The sequence below is a fragment of the Hyperoodon ampullatus genome (assembly GCF_949752795.1).
Source record: "Hyperoodon ampullatus genome assembly, chromosome: 8".
Classification (NCBI taxonomy): Eukaryota; Metazoa; Chordata; class Mammalia; order Artiodactyla; family Ziphiidae; genus Hyperoodon; species Hyperoodon ampullatus.
The window spans coordinates 102,533,225-102,555,847 of NC_136921.1; the positions used below are offsets into that span (position 1 = coordinate 102,533,225).

General features: G+C 50.0%; 1 protein-coding gene across 1 annotated transcript in view; it reads right to left on the reverse strand.

The window, feature by feature from the left end:
- Positions 1–19,087, reverse strand: part of GYPC (glycophorin C (Gerbich blood group)) — a 44,264-nt gene extending 25,177 nt beyond the window's left edge. Inside the window, exon 1 of the mRNA XM_079710635.1 lies at positions 18,626–19,087. Coding sequence (XP_079566761.1) covers positions 18,626–18,668 — 43 coding nt within the window. The 5' untranslated portion in view covers positions 18,669–19,087. The remainder of the gene's footprint in view (positions 1–18,625) is intronic.
- Between the last annotated feature and the right edge of the window lie 3,536 nt (positions 19,088–22,623).

Genomic DNA, 22,623 nt, shown 5'->3' on the forward strand with positions numbered 1-22,623 from the left:
GGGCGACCCCGCTCAGGAGCGAGGTGGGACCTGAGCTGAAAGCAAAGAGGTGGGCTCCCTGAGGGTGCTGCCGGCCAGGTCTCCCCACCTGTGTGTGTTTGGGGGGGGCAGGCTTAAGCGTGAAGCATTTATCCTCTTAGATTTTATATTTTTATTGAAGCAGAGTTGACTTACAATGTTGTGTTGGTTTCAGGTGTATAGAACAGCGATTCAGTTATTATATGTATATATGTGTGTGTGTGTGTGTGTGTGTGTGTGTGTGTGTGTATATATATATATATATATATATATATATATAAATTCTTTTCCAGATTTTCCCTTATAGGTTATTACAAAATGTTGAGTAGAGTTCCCTGTGCTCTACAGTAGGTCCTTATTGATTATCGATTTTATATATACGAGTGTGTATATGTTAATCTCAGACTCCTAATTTATCCCTCCTCCCTTTCCCATTTGGTAACCATAAGTTTGTTTTCTGTCTGTGGGTCTATTTCTGTTTTGTAAATAAGTTCACTTGCATCTTTTTCTTTTTTTTAGATTCCATATATAAGCAATATCATATGATATTTGTCTTTCTCTGTCTGACTTCGCTTAGTGTGATAATCTCTAGGTCCGTCCGTGTTGCCGCAAATGGCAGTATTTCATTCCTTTTTAGGACTGGGTACAAAAGCCCCTTAGGTTTGTAGCACATAAAGCGCACGGCATCATGGGGCGAGGCTACTGCCTGCCTGTAGGTGAGCCTGTCAGGTGCAGAGTTTGGAATCGAATGACACCTGGATGTGGGCCTGCCTCTGCCAGTTGCTGTTGGTGTGGCCTCGGGACAGTCACTTTATCCCCTTTCCAGGAACACTCAGGATACTGAGTTGTGTGATACCCCGACCCCTCTTTTAAGTAGTGTATAAGAGCACTCCCCTCCCCAGTGGGCACATGGACAGCCCGCGCTGACACCTTGGCTTAGAGAGACTCAGGAGATGCTGACGCCCTCTCCACGCCCTCTCCACGCCCTCCGGCCTGTATCAGGCTGCCGTGAGGACCTGGCGAGATAAGAAATGTGCTCCTGCCTTGGTACGTGTGAGCAGTTCCGAGTACAAATGAGTGCCCGGTGGCCCGACTTCCAGCAGGGCTGTTCGTGGAGGTGAGAAGCCAGTCACTTGAGTAGCACCTGGATTCTCGTGCTGGGATCATGTTATCCGAGGACCAGAGGCGCCCAGGATGAGCTCCTGGGTCGTGTTTACGTGGCCCTGGTCACTTAACTGGATGGCTCCCGGGGCTGCTCGGAAGACTAAACACAACAGTGTGTAAATATAAAGCAGATGAGAATAATCTCTCAACCTCCGTTCCTGCCTTATGAACCTGGCTGCTGCAGGGACCTGCCTCTGCAGAGAGTTGTATTAATTTGTGCCTCTGACATAGGGGCTGCAGAGAGACAGGCAGTAGAGTCCTGGCTTCCAACCTGAGCTGTAGGAGCCTGTGCTGGCCACCTCTCCAATCTCAGGGAGAAAGAGCCTGTGTTTCTAGGCTGTTCTTTCATCCTGCTGGGGATGCAGGCACACGTGTGCACACACGGACAGAGGCCGGCTTTCAGAAGCTTCTCTGGGATTGCCAGTTGTGTCTTCTGTGGGAGGCTGAGGGGTCTGTGGGGACCTCCTTCCCCAGGCAGGTGGCAGCATGGGCCCCAGGAGCCTGGGGCTCTAGACCACCCTTGTCCACACCTTTTCCTGGTTCTCTTCTCCACCCCTGCTGGGCCAGACCCTCCACCCCTGGGAGCTGCTCCATGCCCTCTGCTGGGCTGCGTCCCCGGGGCTTACGTGGGCTCAGAGCTGCAGGGGAGGGACAAACGCACCCCCCCTCTGGCTCTGGGTGGGGCTCTGTGCCATCTCTTCATGCTCCCAGCTGGTCCCCAAGTGTCCGGAGTGCCTGTGACAGCATGTACTGGGGACCCCACATCCACACTCATTCTCTGTAGAGCTCGGCACGGTCCTGCGGAAAAGCTCTACATGAAAGATGCAACTAGCAGTTTCAGAGAGGCTCTGAAAGCCGGCCTCTGTGTGTGTGTATGTGCGTGTGTGCACACGTGTGCCTGCATCTGAGGCGTCTTTCAGGGCAGCTGAGAGCAAATGAGGCACTTGCTGAAGTCCCCCCGTCTCCCCCTGCATCTCAGGCACCCCTTGGGAGTTCTCTGCCTTCCTCTTCCCTCCCTCTCAGCTCCTACCCCATGTCACGGCTCACTCAGGGACTTGCTTGAGTGTTAGCGGAGATGCTGAGGGGCTCCTCTCTCGGGGTTAGAAGCCTTCTGGCAGGGGAGACTCAGGAAGGTGCTACAGCGGGTACTGGGACACAGTCCCATCGTCCCTCTGCTGCCTTATCTGTCTGACTTCATCTCCTAGTTACCACTTTCCACTCTCCTCTCCTCAGGGCACTGGCCTCTGTCCGTTCCTTGATCAGGCCAAGCCTGCTCCTACCGCAGGGCCTTTGCATGTGCTGTGCTCTCTGCCTCTTGTGCCTCCTCTCAGATATTCCTGCGTTTGGCTCCCTGGCTTCCTTCAGGTCTTTCCTGAACATCACCTTACCCAGTGAAGATTCTCTCTAAAATGGCACCCCCTCTCGTCCCTCCACCCTCTCTCGTTTCCTGGCTTGATCATCCTCCCTTCACTTAGCACCATCTCACCTACTGAGCATTCTACCCACTTGTCTTGTGTCCATCTGTCCATCCGCACTAGAGCATAAGCTCCCTTTTGGGATGACTGTTGGTTTGTCCACTGTCACATCCCCAGGGCCTGACACACAGTTGGTGCTCAAAACAGGCTCATGGACTGTGACTTCTGAGCTAAAAGCTTGCTGGTGCCGGTGGCAGAGGCAAAGAGTATGGGTGTAGACTCAGGGAGACTATGGTTGAACTCAGGATCCACTGTTTTATAACCGGTGAGGTGTGGACACACTTTTCCCCCCCGAGACTCCATATACAATCTGAAAAGAGGGATAATAACCTCCTGAGATGTGGAGAGATGTCAATAAGTTTGATCAAGAAGATGTGGTACATATATACAATGGAATATTAGCCATAAAAAAGAATGAAATAACGCCATCTGTAGCAATCCCACTCCTGGGCATATACCCAGAAAAGACAAAATCTCTAATTTGAAAAGATACATGCACCCCAAAGTTCATAGCAGCACTTTGCACAATAGCCAAGACATGGAAACAACCTAAATGCCCATCAACAGAGGAATGAATAAAGAAGATGTGATACACACACATACACACACACACACATTTGAATACTACTCAGCCATAAAAAGAATGAAATAATGCCATTTGCAGCAACGTGGATGGACATGGAGATTATTATACTGAGTGAAGTAAGTCAGAGAAAGACGAATATCATATGATATCACTTATATGAGGAATCTAAAAAAAAGAATGATACAAATGAACTTATTTACAAAGCTGAAACAGACTCACAGACTTAGAGAACAAACTTATGGTTATCAGGGGGTAAGGGTGGGGGGAGGGATAGATTGGGAGTTTGGGGTTGACGTGTACACACTGCTGTATTTAAAATGGATAAACGACAGGGACCTACTGTATAGTACAGGGAACTTTGCTCAATATTATGTAACAACTTAAATGGGAAAAGAATTTGAAAAAGAAGAGATACATGTATAACTGAAGCACTCTGCTGTACACCTAAAACTAACACAACATTGTTAATCAACTATACTCCAATATAAAATAAAAAGTAAAAAAAAAAAAATAAGTTCAGGACAATGCTCCTGGCCCAACACCAGTCTGGGTCCTAGTGAGAAGCCCTGTTTTCTGAATGAAGAGGGGAGAGATGGCTGGTCCAGGGAGAGCCTGTCTGGTGTGTGGCCTTTTTTCCTACACCTGCCTAGTTGGGGTGAGGATTTTCTCCAGGGCAGCAGGAAAGCCCCGGCTGCCTGTGTCTACAGAGGGGGTGACAAGAGGTCAAGAGAAGGTGAAGGCCAGGAGAGGGATCCTCCCTTTGGCAGCCTGGGTGGATCAGGTCAGGGAAATGAGACACTCCATCTGCACCCAGGTGAGAGCTGGGCCTGGTCTGATGGGCCTCCCTGGCTGCTGCCTGGTCCCTGGCCTCAGCTGCAGGTCTTTTTTCCGTGGCTTCTCATCCACCCATGAGGCTATGGTTTCCCCAGAGAGAGGTGCAATGGGGCCAGGTAGGCTCTAGGCCTAGAAGTCGAGCCATTGGAGATGTTCCTGTTGGTTCAAGACAGAGGTCAGAAAACATTTTAAATAAAGGACCACATAGTAAATAGTTTAGGCTTTGTGGGCCATGTGGTCTCTGCTACAACTCTGCCATTGTCCCATGAAAGCAGTCATGGACACGTGCAAACAAATGGGTGTAGCTGTGTTGCAATACAACTTTACTTATAAAAACAGGTGGCAAGTGGATTTGGCCTGTGGGCCTTTGTTTGCAGACCCCTGGCTTCAGTCTCTGTGTCACTGAGTCTCTCTCTTCCCTCTCAGGCTAACATTTGCATTGTGCTTGCCCCCTGCTCGGCCTGGGCCTTTACCTACATCTTCTCATTTAAGGTGCCCACGGGGATGGAGCCATTGAGTGGCCGACCTGCACCTTGAACCCAGGTCTGTCACACTCGCAGCCTATACTTTCAACCTGTGTGATCATTAGCTGTTAGAACGCAGGCCACTGTCCACTACTGTGGCCACTTTATATAGATTCCAGAGTCTGGCCACACCCAGGGCTCACTGCATCTTGAACACCCCATGCGTATGAGAGGATGCAGGCACCAGGGTAGTGGAAGCCAAAGAGGGTGAAGTCACCATCCCAAGTTCACATACACTGATTAGTGGTGGGGTTAAGACAGTGGTTGGAGAGGTGGCATGGGCTTTAAACCTTGCATGGGGTTGAGGCCATCTCTGCTGATGAGAGCTGTGGCCCGGGCCTCTCCGACTGGGCCCTGGGTACCTCCCCTGGCTGACTGCACTGACTGGCAAGGCCCCGTCATAGAGAGTCTCTCCAGGGAATCCTGAGCCCTGAGATGTCAGGTCCCAGAGCAAGACAAATGGCCTATCCAAGTGGTCACAGCCTGGCTAGACCAAGGGCTTGCTCCAGGGAGGCCAGAGGAAGTCTGGGCAGCGTCCTGCTGTGGTACAAGGGTCCCTGAGTGGAGCTAGTTGGCTCAGGAGACGTCAGAAGCCGAGTCAGAGGAGAACTCCCACCCTCTGCTCATTTCTCCTCAGGGAGGGCCCCACTCAAGGGAGCTCAAAGGAGAACCATGGGGCCCCTGGGCAGGAGGCAGGGCAGTGAGAGGTCAGCCTTTTATCTGGGTAGACAGTCAGGCCTCTTTTCCCAGAGCCCCAGGGCAAGGAGGGCAGGAACTCAGATAACTGTGCCTTCAGGGCAGTGTGACCCCATGGCTTTTACCAAAAGCACAGAGGATGGTGAAGATTTGGCCATAGGCCAGAGCCTCAGGAAATAAACAGCCCTGAAGTGCCCTTGTGCGGGAAGCACAGCCTTCCAGGGTGTCTGAACTAGGAAGGGAAATCATGGATTTCATCTGCCTTTGACTGCATTGTCCTCAAAGATGTATTCTGACTTTCTCTAGTATTGTTTGCTTTTTCAGTGAGTGACAAACATCATGTCACTCAATTGAGTTCTTTAAAAATAGCATGTTCCAGAAGATCTTTTCAGAAGCTCCAAGATTCTTAATAGGAAATGACCTAGGGGTGGTGACCAAAGCCTGATATAAGTAAGTGTAGTTTAAAAGTGCATTGGAACCAACTTTCTTTCACTCCTGTGAAAGAGAATTTTTTTCCCCTTTGAAACTCCCCATTTCCTACACATACAAATGGTGGCGGTGAGCAGGGCTTAAAAGACAGCCTCAGGGTTGGAGCATCTGGGTTCAAATAACAGCCCTGCCACTCCCAGCCTGTCCTGCATCTGGAAGATGGAGGCTCCATCCACAGACCCAACTCACAGTGGGGGATAAGGGTGACGAGGAACAAACACTTTGAACCAACATTTGCTCAGCGTGTATGACACACCAGACCATCCATGCTCACAGCAGGTACCCCGTATACTTGCAGTACTTTTTGTATTTTTACATCCTTGCAACTTGTCTTGACTTAAGTCATTTCCCAGAGTTAGAACATTCTCAACAATCAGCATTGGTCTGTGAACTAAATATTGCCTGTCTTATCAGTAAACAGAGGATGCTGCAGCCATCAAGCCATCACATTACAGACGGTGAGCCCTGAGAGAACTCAGGATGGAACAGGATGCCCGACATCCAGCATTCAGCTACTGCAGCCACCCGCAGCGATGCGCCCTGAGGAGACTCAGGATGAGAAAGCACAGGATACTGGCCCCAGAGAGCTGAGGTGCGTATCAAAGGAATGATTTCAGTGAGCCCTGACTCTTGCATCTTCCCATACATAGAAAAGCACTAAGTTCATTAACATGAGATATCTGCTTTTCTCTTATTAACAGTAACCTTTTGATGTTCTGACTACCTGGTCTTTTGTTGCAAAAACTCCTATATATCCTGGCTCCCCACCTTGTCTCTTTGGAAAAGTTTCTCAGAATTATCTGAACACTGTGTCCTGGGCTTAAGTCCTCAGATTTGTCCACTGAATAAAACATAACTCTCAAATTTTAGGTTGCGCATTTTTTTAAATTTTATTTTTTAATAAATTTATTTATTTTATTTAATCTATTTTTTTGGCTGCATTGGGCCTTTGTTGCTATGCATGGGCTTTCTCTAGTTATGGCGAGCAGGGGTTACTCTTTGTTGTGGTGCATGGGCTTCTCATCGTGGTGGCCTCTCTTGTTGCTGAGCACAGGCTCTAGGTGTGTGAGCTTCAGTAGTTGTGGTACATGAGCTCAGTAGTTGTGGCTCACAGGCTCTAGAGCACAGGCTCAGTAGTTGTGGTGCACGGGCTTAGTTGCTCCACGGCATGTGGGATCTTCCCGGACCAGGGCTCGAACCCATGTCCCCTGCATTAGCAGGCGGATTCTTAACCACTGTGCCGCCAGGGAAGTCCCGGTTGTGCATTTTTTTCAGTTGACAGGTCACTGACAACTTCTTCAAGTACAAAGTCTTAATTCAACAAGATAAACCTATATCTGGTTAAGGAGAAATTCACCATAATTTAATATCAGCTGTCAATATTAGCTAGTTTTAGATAGCAATTTATATTTGAGAAGTTATCTTACTTTAAGTTATTCTTTTTTTTTTTTTTTTTTTTTTTTTTTTCGGTACACGGTCCTCTCACTGTTGTGGCCTTTCCCGTTGTGAAGCACAGGCTCCGGACGCGCAGGCTCAGCGGCCATGGCTCACGGGCCCAGCCGCTCCGCGGCATGTGGGATCTTCCCGGACTGGAGCACGAACCCGTGTCCCCTGCATCGGCAGGCGGACTCTCAACCACTGTGCCACCAGGGAAGCCCCTAAGTTATTCTTTAAATATCTAGATATCTTCTTTAAATATCAAAAAGACACAGGCAATTTGATCTGAAACCTGAATTCCTATGATAAGTAATTTCTCACTAGGATGATGGGATGCTTTTTATTCCTGTCACGATGTGTGTCTTGCTGCCCCAAGAAGCCCAACGATGCTTTGAGGGCAGGGATCTTGTCTTAGACTTTCTTTGTCTCCTCCTGCATCCATAGGGCAGATGACAAGACGGACACATCGTAAGCCTATGAATTTCTGTTGATGAACCACGGATGTACCTGGTGGTTAGTAAACATTTGTGGATAAATCGTTTCCCTAATGGAATTATCCATCTAGTTTCTAACTTTTCAGATTTTCTTCATGGACTCTTAAAGTTTGATAAGAACCTCTCTCAGGGAATTAATTGGTAAAGTGATTGACAGCTGGATGTACACTGCAGTCTGGCTGTAGGCAAATAATTGAACCACAGTGAAGGCATTTTACGGCTTCATGTGATGGAAATGTCTAATACGGAAGGACCCTCTGAGATGCAAGCCCCAAAGCATCATCACTGACGACGAATAGTAACCGGACATCAGTTGACCGTCCTGGGAGGCACCAGCTAGGAGCCTGCAAATTGGGTTACGTGAAGCCCTCAGTGTCCAGCGATGACTTGAGAGTGACCATCACAAGGGGGCCGTGGAGTGGGGTCACCAGGCCTCTTCTCCCCCACTCCACTATAACAGATGGGTATTTATTGCTTTCATATTTCCAGACTTCATCTAAGAATTTATTTTGTAGAAATGTCATTTCTTCTGAAAAGAACTGCAGTGGAGATTTGTAGCTGTGACATCGTTTTTTAACGTGCGTGTTTTTCGGGGTGGGGACCCCAGGTGGGAAGCCACTGATTTGGGAGATTGAGGGATGGGTGGCTTTCAATCCTATTGGTGACTCTGCAGTCCCAGCATTAGCTCCTTCGCACCACCCCATCCTGTCCCCACTTAAGAACCTGCTGAGTGAGTTTCCATGGCAGAAACAGTGCACCCCCAAGGGAAGCAGAGACCCGCACTCCATGCACTACAGCTGGCTGTGTAAACTCTCCTAAATTCTCTGAGCTTTGCTTTATTCACCTATCAGAGAAGGCGAGTGGTGCCTCTTTCTTTTTCATTTTATTTTTTATTGAAGTATAGTTGATTTACAAGGTTGTGTTAATTACTGTTGTATAGCAAAGTGAATTAGTTATACATATATATATATATATTCCTTTTCTAATATTCTTTTCCATTATGGTTTACCATAGGATACTGAATATAGTTCTCTGTGGTATACAGTGGGAGAACAGACTGGTGGTTGCCAAGGGGGAGGGGGTTGGGGGAGGGATGGACTGGGAGGTTGGGGTGAGCCAATGTAAGCTTGTATATAGAGAATGGATAAACAGCCAGTAGTGACTCTTGAATGAAGAAAGGAACTAGATCTGAAAGTGCCTAGCAGAGGAGAACACACAGTGCAGGAATGGTCCCGTGACTGGTGATACTTCAACAAAAGACAATGCTGCCAGCCCAGGGGTGGGTCTGTGGTGGAGGCATTCCAGAAGTTGGCCAGGAATTGGTGGAGGCGTTATTCTCTCCTGGTGCCCTGGCAGTGACCCTGAGAGGCAGCTGCCCGCTGCCTCCCCGGGGAAGAGTGGGAACTGTGTGTGGGTTGGCCTCAGCTGGCTGCACTTGCCCGGTCACAGCCCAGCCCTTGTGGGCCTTTCATCAGCAGCTGCTGGGCTGCCAGGTGGGGGCCAGCAGAGGAGAGAGGAGCCGGCCCAAGTGGCCCGGGGTGGGGTGGATAAAGAATAGCCTTTTCTTCTGAGGCAGAAGAGTGACCTGAGGGCCACGTGGAGCTGCGCAGAGGGGCAGGGGGTCGTGGGCAAACCCCTCCCAGCACGGGGGCTGCCTCATCCCAGAGGCAGAAGGAACACCTGGCTCGAGGCTGGACAGTGACAGTGATGCCCAGTGAGGCCCTGGGGGAATAACCCCTTTGAAACCCAGTTTTCATATCTCCATGGAGCTAATAATACCTATTTCTGGAGTAATAATAGCTACATCCAGGTAACATCTTCCGGTTGAACAAGGTACCATGTGTATCCTCCCCGGGTGTGGCCAAGAGCACCCCCCACACCGCCTCTGCACCTGTGCTGAGATCCACCATCCAGAGAGATCAGTGCGACCTCAGCAGGCTCTTCGTGGCTCCCCCCGGGCCCCTCGCTGTGTGGCCTCTGTACACTGAGGTCCTCCGTCTTTATCTCTGTCTGGGTCTCTTTCTGAACTGCCTTCCAGCTGTCACCTGGCTATCCCACGGGTACCTGAAAGTCACCTCTGCTCTAGAGAGAATCTTCCTATATCCCTCTTCTTGGTCTTGTATATATAATTGTACAGTGAACAGGAATTGCTTCTTTCATAATGAAACAGGGCAAAGGAAACTTACTTTTAAACTTTGAAGTGAAGAATAGCCTAACTTCCTCGCTTAAAAACGCAAGAGGATAAGAGAAATACAGAGATAGACATAGAGATAGAGACAGAGATAGATAGAGATAGAGATAGAGATAGGAGTTCCCTGGCGGTCCAGTGGTTAAGACTCTGCCCTTCCACTGCAGGGGGCACAGGTTCGATCCCTGGTTGGGGAACTAAGATCCTGCATGCTGCGTGGCCAAGAAAAAAAGAGAGAGAGAGAGAGAGAGAGAGAGAGAGTCCTGGGTATCCTCACGCATTTCCTTTGGATTCTCGCAATCTCCTGAGGGTAAAGGCAAAGAGCAGGCACAGGGCAGACACTGCAGCTGCCCAGCCCAGGGGTCCTGCCGTGGTTGGGCTGGGCAGCACTGCTGGGGCTGGGGGAGTGTGTGGATTCGAGATGGAAGCCACGCAGAGGAGGGCCAGGGCTCTGGGCGCTGGGCAGGGAGAGCGGTCGGGCCGTGCAGAGACCAGTGGGTACCCAGCCCCGGGGCCTGGATGGGCTGAGCCAGGGCCACAGGATGGCCTTCGTGGGCCTGGGTGCTCCTCCTTCCTGGTCCCTTCTCCCCCCAGATATTAACAATTGTATTTTAGAGCGGCATTGATATAAAGACAAATGCAAGGTTTAGTCTTAAAAGTTCATTTTTTCCCGTTTGATTTTTAAAGAACCAAAGCTTTTTTGTGGTTCTCTAAAAGCTCTAAGAGTTGTGCCTGATGTGTGAGGTGGCCCCGGCTAAGCCCCTCCTAGAAACACCTGCTGTGCACGAGTGAGGGGTCTCGGCTGTCGGCAATGCACGCTGCCTCTTGAGTTTCTGAATCATCACGTGCAAAATGGAGATAAAAATACTTGCCGTAGGGCTGCTAGAGGGTGAAATGAGATAACTTAAGTAGAGCGCAGCCGACTTTCTACGCTTTGAGTCAGGGAGACAGTCGGTCAGGATACTTTACAGAATTTGTAGAAAAGGAAAAAAAAAGACTGTAAAATTAAAAAAAAAATGACAGCTTGGGATTTTCAGCCAAAGCTGAAATGAATTCATTAAAATGAGAACTTTGGCAGAAGCTGAAGGAGGGCCATTCAAATGACAAGTCAGTCCCACGGCACGATGGAAGGAGAGAAGGCCCGGCTTCCTCGCAGGAGTTCGAGCACGGGGAAGAGGCTGGAAAGGGAGAGAAGGGGCCCCTCCAAGGAGAGAGGGGAGGCCCAGCTCTGCACCCATCCAATGGCAGCATCAAGGGAAAGAGAAAAACGCTGGTGAGAGAGGACACTGAAAGATGGAGCGTCTGCGGGCCAGATGGGAGGGAAGGGGCCCCGTGTGCACACAGGTTGGGGTGCACAAGGCATGCCAGGTGGGGAAAGGTCAGTGGGCTGAGCCAGAGGCCACTGTGGGCCACCGAGGGGGCAGGGCTTACATAGGATTGGGAGAGGATGCAGGTGAATATGGGACCGACAGCACTCTCTGTGTAGACCAGGCTTGTCTACACTGGTTGGACCTTCACATCCCTCCATCCCTCCCTCCCTCCATCCCTCCCTCCCTCCATCCATCCATCCATCTATTCCTCCATCTATCCATCCATTCATTCATTTTTTTTTTTAACATCTTTATTGGCGTATAATTGCTTTACAATGGTGTGTTAGTTTCTGCTGTATAACAAAATGAATCAGCTATACATATACATATATCTCCATATCCCCTCCCTCTTGCATCTCCCTCCCACCCTCCCTATCCCACCCCTCTAGGTGGTCACAAAGCACCGAGCTGATCCATGAGTGTTTTTAAGGAGGCTATTCTTCCCCAAGACAGCTGAGACCCTTATTGTTAAGGGGCTCGTGCTCAGGTGAGGCTGGGGGAGCAAGTGTGGTCCTCCTCGGGGACTAGGTAAGGAGACTGAACTGCAGAGGGTAAAAGGTTTGCTCAAAATCACATAGCTGGTGGGAGAGGACACATGCTCTCCGCTGCTCTCCGACCACCTTGCCCACTCTGATAAATGCAGGAAGGAACAGATGCCTCGGAGGCAGCCGTCCTAGCTCAGAAGGGAACAGCATCCCAGGGCTATTGCAAAGGCAGCTCCCCTGCTGGGTCTGAGGGCCTTGCCCACGTGGAACCCAAGGACCAGGGCGGACTGTGCCTCCTGTCCTTGGTATTATTTTCAGTGGCAAATGAGCAAACAGGGACAGGAGGAGGGCATGCAGAGGGAGCTGGGCGGTGGGGAGTGAGCCCAAACTCACTGAGGACACCCTCAAGCCCTCAGGCAGGGGCAGTGGTGAACTCGGACCAGGCACTATACTAGGAGTTTTATCTATGAGCTGAGGCGCCAAGGGGCTGGCGCCATGTTCAAGGCCACGGCCAGGTCAGAGCTGGTCCACATTTGAGACCAAATCCTGAGCTCTAAAGCTGGTATTCTAACCTCCTCAACACTAGCCAATTGAGGCCAAGTGTATTTGTACTAAATGTCTTCAAAAAGTACAGCAGGGGGAACTGAGCTTGAAGCCCCTGCTTGCTAAAGGCTGTGTGTATTGTGTACGGTTCCAGTGAGAGTGCTTGGGGAGCATCTCAAGCGAAAGGGCCTTTCATAGCCAGTGGACTTTGCTGCCTGGTGAACACAGAGGTCACAGACCGGAATCCAACACAGAAGGCAGGCAGGCAGGATTGTTTACCCGGTTTTGATCTGGCAAACCACAATTCCCTTCACTTTAAGACACTGCTGAGAATACATGTGCCCATAGCTATGGGTAAAATAGGACGACTCTCCATTCCAGGGTCCAAGGGGGGAGTGCTGGGGCCCAGGGTCAGCTGGCAGCCACATACGTGAACCCTCATAAAAGTGGGCGTTGTATGAAGGAGAAGGAGGGTAGGAGGTCCCAGCTGTGCTCCCTGCAAGTGGCATGCCAGTCTGTGCATCACATGGAGCTAAAATGCCTCCTTCAGGTGTGGCGGGTGCAGTGAGATGATGGGGCAACCTTGCCGAGAGCTTGTCCCTCCCAAGGGCCCCCAGATGCGAGCCTCCTTCCCTCAGAGACCTGGCAGGGGTCACAGGTGTGTCCGTTGAGCCCCAGAGAGTATGCCGACCGCAATGTTTTGGCAATAAGAGAAGGGATATGTGGCAGATACAAGACAGGGACTATAATAAAAGCATCATAAAGAGTTACTCATCCCAGTTGCTGTAAATTCCCAGTCTGATAATTCCCACATCTCTGCCATGTCTGGTTCTGGTTCTGACAATGTCTCTTCAAACTGTGTGTTTTGCCTTCTAGTATGTCTTGTAATTTTTCTTGGCAGCCAGGTGTCCTATACTGGATAAAAGGACCTATTGTAATGGGGTGGCGAGGTGTGGGGGAGGGGAAGCACCCTATGGTCCTAGGATGAGGTCTGTAGCCCATCCCTCTGGAGTGTGGACTTCACAAGTGTTCCTCCATGTTTTTCTCTCCTTGCAGGTGGGCCCAGATGGCTACAGTGAGCTGGAGTTGGGTATTTTCCTTCCCCCAGGTCAGTTATGCTCTGATAGTATCCCATCGGGTTCGGCTCTGGTTAACTAGCTTCCCTGAGGCCAGGCTTTGGTAAGAACAGGTGCACTGGTCCCTTCCTTCCTGCCAGAAACTCAAGAAGACTTTACTCCGATATTTACCGTGGGCACCTGCTCAAACTCCAGGAGGTGGATCTCACAGTATTGTGGGGGGCTCCCAAGGACTAGGCTCCCCCTGGAGTTTTTAACTCTCAGAGGAGTCCACGCTGAGTCTCCAGCAATTTGTCCGTCCTAAAGAGTCATGAATGAGAGCTGCAGAAGATGTTGGGCCAGGAGCAAGGGCAGGGCTGCAGAGTCGGGCAGGGCTACAGAGTCAGGCAGGTGGGCAGCCAATGATGCTCTGACACCCATCCCCGGGCGAGGCAGGTGGGTGGCCGTCTGTGAGCGCAGAGAACCAGAACACAGGCTCTCCGGTGGCTGGAGGGAGGGTTGGGGGAAGCTGTGTGAGGCTGAGTCTGTGAAGGGACCTAGCATCTTGGGCTCAGGCTCTTGCTGGGGTGAGAGAGAACCGGCCCTTGACAGTATCTGCCATTGGCTAAGATGCTGCATACTAACGTTCTTTCTGAAAGGATGTACCCAAAATAAAATTTATAATGACTAAGGGCAGGAAGTGGTGTTCCTGCAGAGTTTCAGATTACATAATGATCTGAAGGAAGCCCTAAGCAAGGATGGGGGAGGGCGGGAGGGGGAGGGGAGGGAGGGAAGGAGGAAGAAGATGAAATACCCAGTCAGTGCTGAGCGGGAAGGAGAGCCAGGCGGTGACGGCTGGGGCCTATCAGCATGTTCTGAGAATCTGGTTTGGTTTGACTCTTTGTCCATTTCAATTTATTTTATACTGCCCTCCAAGTTTTGGAATAGGAGCTATTGAGCAGATGATTTTTAAAAGGGGCCTTTGGCCTTTGGAGCGGACGTGGGCCTGGAAGTGTTGGCCTTTGGGTTGTCTGTGCAGCCACCTGTTTGTGTCCAAGTTGCTGGCTGAGCACCTCTCTGAGCTAGGCCCCAGTGGCGGGGGGACAGGTGGGGTCACAGAGCTTCTTGGAAGTCAGAATTCCTGGAAGGCGACAGACTCAGAAATCTGTCGGGGCTGCAAAGTGTCCCCAGGGCCAGGGTGGGTGGTTTTCTAGTGTCAGGAGGGCCCAGGGAGGTCTTAACTGACCAGTAGGTGTATGTGTGCAGGGGGTGGTACCCAGAGAGCCCAGGGGCCTGAAGCGGGCAGGCGTGAGGGTGAAGCTGGAGGGACAGGGCGATCCAGGCACAGAGAGGGGCCCTAGGGGATGCCAAACGGAGCGAGCTGTGGAAGGCAGGGTGGAGGGCACCAGGTGGCCCAGTGTGGGTCAGGCCCGACCCCAGAGATGAGGGTGATGGTGGGCAGCCACGGGCCAAGGTTAGACCACAGGCCTGGCTGGAACACTGTGGAGTCGTTAGCGGGCTCTGAGTGTCTGTGCAAAGCCATAGCCATGCTTTCCTGGGCACAGTTCTCACGGTGTGTGGGCAGCAGAGGGCCCCACCTGGCACACAGGGCCAGCAGGCCCACATGCACCCTAACGCCCCCCCTTAGTTTGGCCTCTGTTGCTCTGGGGTCTCACAGCCTGTGTCTACAGCCTGGCTGTGCCCTCGGGACCTGGGAGCTCTGGGGAAGGTCATCATCCTCCAGCCTCCAGGGCTTCATCTGCAAAACAGGGGAGAATATGCCTGTGAGACCAGGCTGTAGAGGAGTGACCCATGCAAGGCTGGACCACAGGCCTTGGCATAGAGGTACTGACGTTGTTCTTACATCATCCAAAGCAAACCCAGCTGCCGTCTGCTAGGGAGACTCTGGAGATGACTAGCACCTGCAGGCCAGGTTTGCTTTGATGAGTTCTCTTAACAACAGCCGCAAATAACACTATCGCTGGGCGCAGTGCCAGGTCCTTAGTCTCTCGTTCATCACGTGACTCCTGCCAAGTCGCTGTTACCCTTCCCACTTACAGATGAGAAAATTGAGGCTCCGAGGTGCTGTGCACCTCCCCAAAGCCAGTAAGTTTTGGGGATGAGATCACATCTGGTCGGACTCCACAGCACAGCCCAGTGTGGGGGTCTGGTCCACCCTCTTACTCATCATGAGAGAAAGGCCACATCATTTAACTTCTGGGTCGTGTTTCCTCACTGGTTAGGGACCTGGTAGGAAGTGGGCAAAGGCCATACAAGGTATTTCCCAGCAAAACAAATACATCTTACAGAGGTACAAAAACACGTGTAATTACAGGGGCACACTCAAAGGTGACAACATGGTTTACTCATCAGATTGGCCAAGGTAAAAACCACACAATGTGAATGAGGATGTGGGGAAATAACAGTTTTCACTGGCTACCGGTAAGTGTTAGAAATTCATGTGACCTTTTGGAGGGTAATTTTTCAGCATCTACTAACATTGTAAATGTACATACTCTTGGTCCCAGAAATTAAATTCTGGGGGAATTTATCCTAAAGGTATACAAACACATGCATGCAAAACCCTACTTACAAGGGTTGTCATGGCACTGTGGTTAAAAAAAGAAATCAAAGACTGTACACAACCCAAATGTCCATTTGTGGAGGAATTGGTTAAATAAAATAACCAATTCATTTATAATATTCATGCTGTGTAGCCCCAGAAGGATGAGTCTATATATGGTGATAAGGTATAATCTGTAGGATATAGTCTTATGAACAAAAAAGATGAAGTCGAATATGTGTTTCATTTTGCCAATGAAAAATTAATTGTATTACATATAATACTTCTAGAAGGAGTCTCATAAATGAATAAAGTTACTGCCCTGGAGGAGGGAAGAAAGTTATTCTTTTCTATTATGAACTCTTCACGCATTGTTTAACTTTGTTTGGTTTGTACCTTGTGCTGACTGGGCCTGTTGTGTTTGCTCACTCTTTGATGGACTGTATATCTGCCACCCAAAGAGGCAAACTGACTTTACTTGCCAGCCTCTCTGCGCTAGTGAAGGGCCTCTCTCTCTCTCCCCATAGTGGATGGGCGGATGCGTTCTCACCAAACACAGAACACCTCTTACCCCTCACTCCTGTTTCCCAGAGGGCACTGCAAGTCCCCAGAAATAACTGCGCAACTCTGGGCACCCTTGGAAGGTCCGGCTGCTGGCTGTGCCGAGGCCATGTGACTCCCAAAGCCACGGATATCTGGAGGGGTTGCGCAATGGCTGTGATGGAATGTCATCTGGCACTGAACGAAACCCTCCCTGCTTTTCCCAGAGGTGGCACATTCTATATAAAGCTGCCAGACCTGGCCATCTCCTTGCTGAGGCTGACCGCTTCCCTCCAAGGGCAAGGCAATGGATTTCCGCACAGGACTCCTCCGCAATACCTGTGGCCTTTGGGCTTATGGGAGTTGGCTGAACCCATAAGCCCAAAGGCTAGGCTAGGGGAGGCCTGGCCGGGAGGGAACAGAGGGTCCTCTCTGTTCTAACGTCTGGTTCTGAGGGGCAGTGATGTAAACTGAGACAGGATATAGACACATCCTGCCTGAGTCAGCAGCACGAAATAGGGCCCCGTGGTTCTCCCATGGCAGAGATCCTGCCAGAAAGTAAATCCTAAGGGTAATCTGGAATGGTATGCAAGTAAGGGCTGCATCCCCATCAGTTCCGCAAGGGAAGTATTTGCAGTCATTGGTCAAGGTCTGAAACTTGAATCCTGGAGAATTGCTGTAGGGGGAGGAGGGGGCACGGGGGGTGCGGTCGGGGGCAGGGCAAGGCTCCCTGAGCAAGCCTGTCCTCTCCAGACAGGAATGGCTGTGGGCCTGCATTTCCTCGGTGCCTGAACTGGAATAATTACAGTGCCTTGTCGCCTTAACCCTGGTCCCGACACACACACACACACTCACTCACTAGCGTCTGACTCACCCTCACACACACATACACACACATAAACACTAACTCACACAAGCTCATGGATCCACAGTATGATGTAAAATGAAAATAAGGATGCCCGACATTTATCAAGCACTTAACGTGTGTTCACATCTGCACTGAACCACTGACATGCACTTAATTCTCACAACCCAAAGAGGCACACTATCCTGCTATTCCCACTTTGCGGATGATGAAACTGTAGCTAAGAGAGGTGGGCTTGCCTCCTTGTAACAAGAGGTCCCGATGCAGGCAGCAAGGCCCTGACTCCACAAGGAGCTCTGTGCACACCCAGATGGCACCGAGCACCTCAGCCACCCGTCCACACGTGGCCATGTCCACACAGAGGCGCAGAGCATGCAGATACAGACCCAGTCCCGCTCACCCAGGCTCAAGTTTGCCGCCTAAGGCCACACAACCTTGTTTTCTTTTAAAGACGTATAAACCCATATCATGATCATATTATTTACGTAACGTGATTACATTATAGACTCAGAATATCTCCTCTCTGACAGTTTCATACGATCAGACCTAACCAGGGTGGGAACAGGAGGGAATCATCCTTCTTTTTTTTTTTTTTTTTTTTTTAAATAAAATTTTACTTCTTTATTGCAAAAGCCCAGTGGCGGGGAGGCCCAGCAGTGTTTCGGAACGTTGCTTTTGAGATTCACAGAGAATCTCGCGGCGATTTCCTTTCCGCAAGAAAGCATGTGCTGGTTTTAGAAAGAAAGAAAACAGCCTCTGAAGAATTGCAACCGCTCAAACGGTCAAGGCGAGCGGATCCCTGCAACATGGGCGTGGGCGTGTGGCTGGTTCCCGCTCGGCCCGGGGAGAGAGTCGGGAAGTTGGCGGAGTTAACTCAGAGTTTCTGCGGACGCGCCTCCACCGTCCTGCCCGGGCAGCTCCGGCAAACAACTTGCGCTTTCTCTCTGCGCTGCTTACCGATCTGCCTCTCCCCCTTTATCCTCTTAGGGGAAAAGTCCTGGCCACAGGCACATCCCCAACAGCACACAAAGAAACAGAAAGCCAGCGGATGGCCGCGGGGGCGGTGGTGGCCTCTCCAGGCCCAGGGCGCGCGGAGCCCGCGCAGCAGGCTCGGGGCTCCGGACCGGGACCCCGCGATTCCCGGGGCGCTGTGATGCCCGGGACCCCGCGATGCCCGGGGACGCGGCCGGGCGGGACCCTAGTCACCCAGGAGGCCGGGCGCGGCCGGAACCCCGGGGCTCCTTGGCGCCCCCCTCCCCGGCTCGGCGCCCGCGGACCCGTCCCCCGGCGAGTACTCACCTTGGCGGGTCAGGGGCGGCGGTGTGACCTGGGGGCTGCTCATCGCCGACCAGTGCGGGGCGCGGCCCAGGGGACGGTGGTTGACCCTCAGCAGCCGGGAGGACGCGGCACCTGTGTCACACTCCTCGGCGCGGCCCGAGGGGAGGGGCTCCGGCCCCGAGATAGGCAGACTTCATTTAGTTTTTTCTGCAGACTTGGCTGGTGGGGTTTCCACCCCCTTTTTTTTTTTTTTTTTTTTAACACAGACACCCGCCCACTTCTGAACTCTTCTGTGCTCCGACTTCCCTGCGCAAGAATCACATTTTTCTAACTAGTTTCTGTTTCCATCTGAAGCTACCACATACAGAGGTTGTGGTTGAGATTTAACCCACGTGTGGGCTGAAAAACTCCCAGATGTGACATGATGGCCTGCCCCGCCACCATCCGGGACGGTGACCAAATACAGCCAGACCTGAGTTTCAGTCTTGGCTGGTCCTTATGAGGCCTCTCAGGTCCGCGGAGCTTTTGTGGCCTGGGAAGAGTTCCTGGCTTGCTGGCCCCTTCCGGCGCACTGTCCCAATCCATGGGCTAATGTCTGAAAAAGAGTCTTAGGAAAAAAATGACTGCTGGACAAAGGCCTGTGACTTATTTGGATCACCTTTGTTTGAGGCTTCCAGACAGAGTAGAGTTTGTGGAGAATTCACTTTATTAGGCAATTAAAAACTCGACATGGATTTTGACACTCTGGTTAGTTAAATACAGTCTACCCATCTCAACCAAAAAGAATGGTATGTGATATGCAGCATTAAGTTCTCCTCGCCTTGCAGAGAGAAAGGCAGGGAGCTTGAGAACATGTCACCCTTGTTTTAAATCCCAGCCCCAGGAAACACCCTGTCCTTCTCCTGTCTCATATCTGATCTTTCCCGTGGTGCTTTTCATTGCTGTTTATCTGACAGTCCTCGTCTCTGCTGCAATCCCAGGGCACCATTCCAGCTGTCTGTAAATGTGTGTGCTGTTGTGAGTACCCTCCGGATTGAACACAACTCAAGGCTGCCCCCTGGAGGTGTGCGATGCAGGTGCTCTCCCCAGTGCCTCCCAGGCTGGACCACTCCAGGCATCTTTATTAGAGCTGCCTGTTTGTCACAGTGGGAAACTGTTCCTAATTCTCTTAAATTAGATATTGCTTATAGATCTTTAATCAGACTTCCATGCTCAACATGTCCATGTTGATGTGAAGTGAACTATTCACAGAATGTCTTTGGCCAGGTGTGGAAATTTTGAGTCTCAGTTTCCTCATCTGTAAAATAGAGACAAGAACACCTACATTCCAGAGTTTTAGAGAGACAATGTCTATAAAATAACAGTGGGGCAGAAAAGGCATTTAGTAGAAGCTGGCAGTGATTACTGTAACCGTGTAACATTTTGTTTTGTAATAGATATAGGTCCATGTTGGATAATAGTATCCGCTGTATTCAGAGTTCATAAATAAAACAACTTCAATTATCTGAAATGCACCTGGGGAGCTGAAAGGAAGACAAAGACCCGCCAGGTAACTGAAGAATGAGTCCCTAGGTCATCCCACCTCACTTATGGGAGAACTTCTCAGAGGCTCACTTACAGTTAACTGGCCTTTAGACATAAGCATAAGAGGTTTGTTTAATTAATTTCTTGGGGGTAGGACAGGTTAAAAGCACCAAAAAGTAACAAGAATTCCTTATAGACAGGAAGCCAAAAACTAAGTAACTAACTAAACGACTGAACAGCAAAGGTAGAAATCCAGACAAACTATAGAGTTCAGATACAAGAACAAAGTAGCATTTGTTATACAACTAAAACATCTTCGCTCCATCCTGAAGTGAAGGATGTGACTTCACCGTGGGGTACCAAGGAGCTAAGGCTTTGGGACTCCATCTGGGTTTGATTCTTTCCTGCTTTCTAACTGAGTAGCCATCAGTATTTTACTTAAATTCTCTGAGCCTCACTTTTCTCGTCTATGAAACTGAAGCAATCTGCAAAGTTGTTGTGGGTGATACACTAGACAATTAATCATTAATGGGATAGTACGATGTCTTACTCAGCACATAGAAGTTAAAGGTATCGGTCCCCGTTCCCTTCACAGGAACACTTGGTTTACGTTAAGGACCCCAGACCATTCTGAAAAGAAGGTAAGTAGTATTTAATAGTGAGTAGTTCAGCTAACAGAGACACACTTAGTATATTTTAGAAGATTTAACCATGGAAGTGTCTAATTTTAAAGAAATGAGGGCTATTTTTAAAACGTAAAATAATTATATGAAACATTAGATTATATGGCAAGAGTCTGACATTGAATCGCAGAAACACATTACTAGTGTGTCTTCATGTGTAGGATGTTTATTAATGGAGTAAAGAACTCAGCTATATCTTGTAACAATAAAACAGTTCTTATCTCACTTAATTCCCATAAATAACTTCAAAGAGGATATTGCCACGAGCCCATTTTTAAGGTGAGAAAACTGAGATTGCGAGCAGTGACAAGAACTTGTCCAAGGCAGTGGAGCTAGGATTTAGACAGTATAGTACCTTGAAAAGTACAGTAGTACAGCACAACAGCTGGCACCCAGGGGCTGGCATCACGTGAACAGGCAGGAAGAGTTACTGACTGGAGGAGGGAGAGGAGGTGGGAGATGGTAGAGCTGAAGGACTGCCAGCAATAGGAGACAGAGGACAAGCTGCAATGTCACTCATGCCTGACGCGGATGGCACAGGTTCTCGTCCTTGCTGGATTCAATTCTATCTACCCTCTTGAAAAAATGATCCACTGATGTCTGGGTAGTAGCTCTTTTCTTCTCATCATAGATGACACAGTAGCACTGGATTGCCTTTTGAACAGCTGCTGCAAGCTTTGTGTACCATTCTAGGTTCGGGTCCTGTGCCTGAAAAACTAACAGTGCCTCCTCAAGTAAAGAAAATCCCTTTGCCATTTCCTGTGTCGTGAGTCTCTTTGATTCTTCACTTACTTCTTCCTCTGTCTCGCTTCATCCTTTCTCTGGGCACGTTCTCATCTTTGAAAGTTCGCAACTTGAAGGTTCCTACGTAGGGGACTTACTGTATTGCAAATACAGTAAGTATTTTTTTGCTTTGGGTCTTTTTCTGGTTCTTTCTCACTGGCACAGAAATAGTTTGACTTATCTGGTTGGCAAGTTGGCAGCTTTAAGAAAACTAGACTACGGCTCTGTATATTTTAAGAGGAGTGGAGAGAAGAAACAGGAGTTTGGTTCGGTCACAAACTGTGAGTAATGTGTATGGGGAGTGGAGTGGAGAAGGTGGGGTGCAGAGAAGCACAGAGAGACCTAGGGTGGCAGGATCTGCAGCCCCCCAGGAAACTCTCCCCTTTCCCAGCAGCACACAGGTCTTTCTGAGGAGAATCCGTCAGTGAGGCAGTGTGAAGGCTGAGAGGGAGGACACCTAATGTTGGTCGCTAACACTGAGCTGCTAGCCCCCTTTGGTCTAGACTTTGCTAAAGGCTGGCTCTCAGTTTGCCCGGCAGAGAGGAGTGTGCCCCATGTTCAAAGTCGATGAGGCTGCAAGACCCTGAGCTACAGCCCATGCCCCTAACTTACAGGGCGCCTCATCCAAAGGCAGATCTTTACGCATCCATAATGGCCAGTCTCTGGAAGTTTCCAAACCATACCTAGAGAAGAGGGGCAGCATAGAAACCCAGCAGGAATACCAGGTGGTCTAGGATAGTTTGAAGTGACCCTAGGCAAAATCTCATCCATCAGGGACATATCTAAAGGCAACCTGTTATGGGCTAGGATTGAGATGCTAGGAAGCTTCAGGCTGGGAACAAAAGCAAACAAACAAACAAACAAAACGACAGAAAGAAAGAGCACAGAGAAATGTGGGAGTGAGGGGCTGGCTTGAATCTTAGAAGAGTCCATGAAAAGGGCGCAGCCTGGAGGTCACCTGTGTAATTCCCACACTGTAGGGAATGTGTGAATTTCCAGGGAAACATATCCCAGCAGGCATAGGGACAG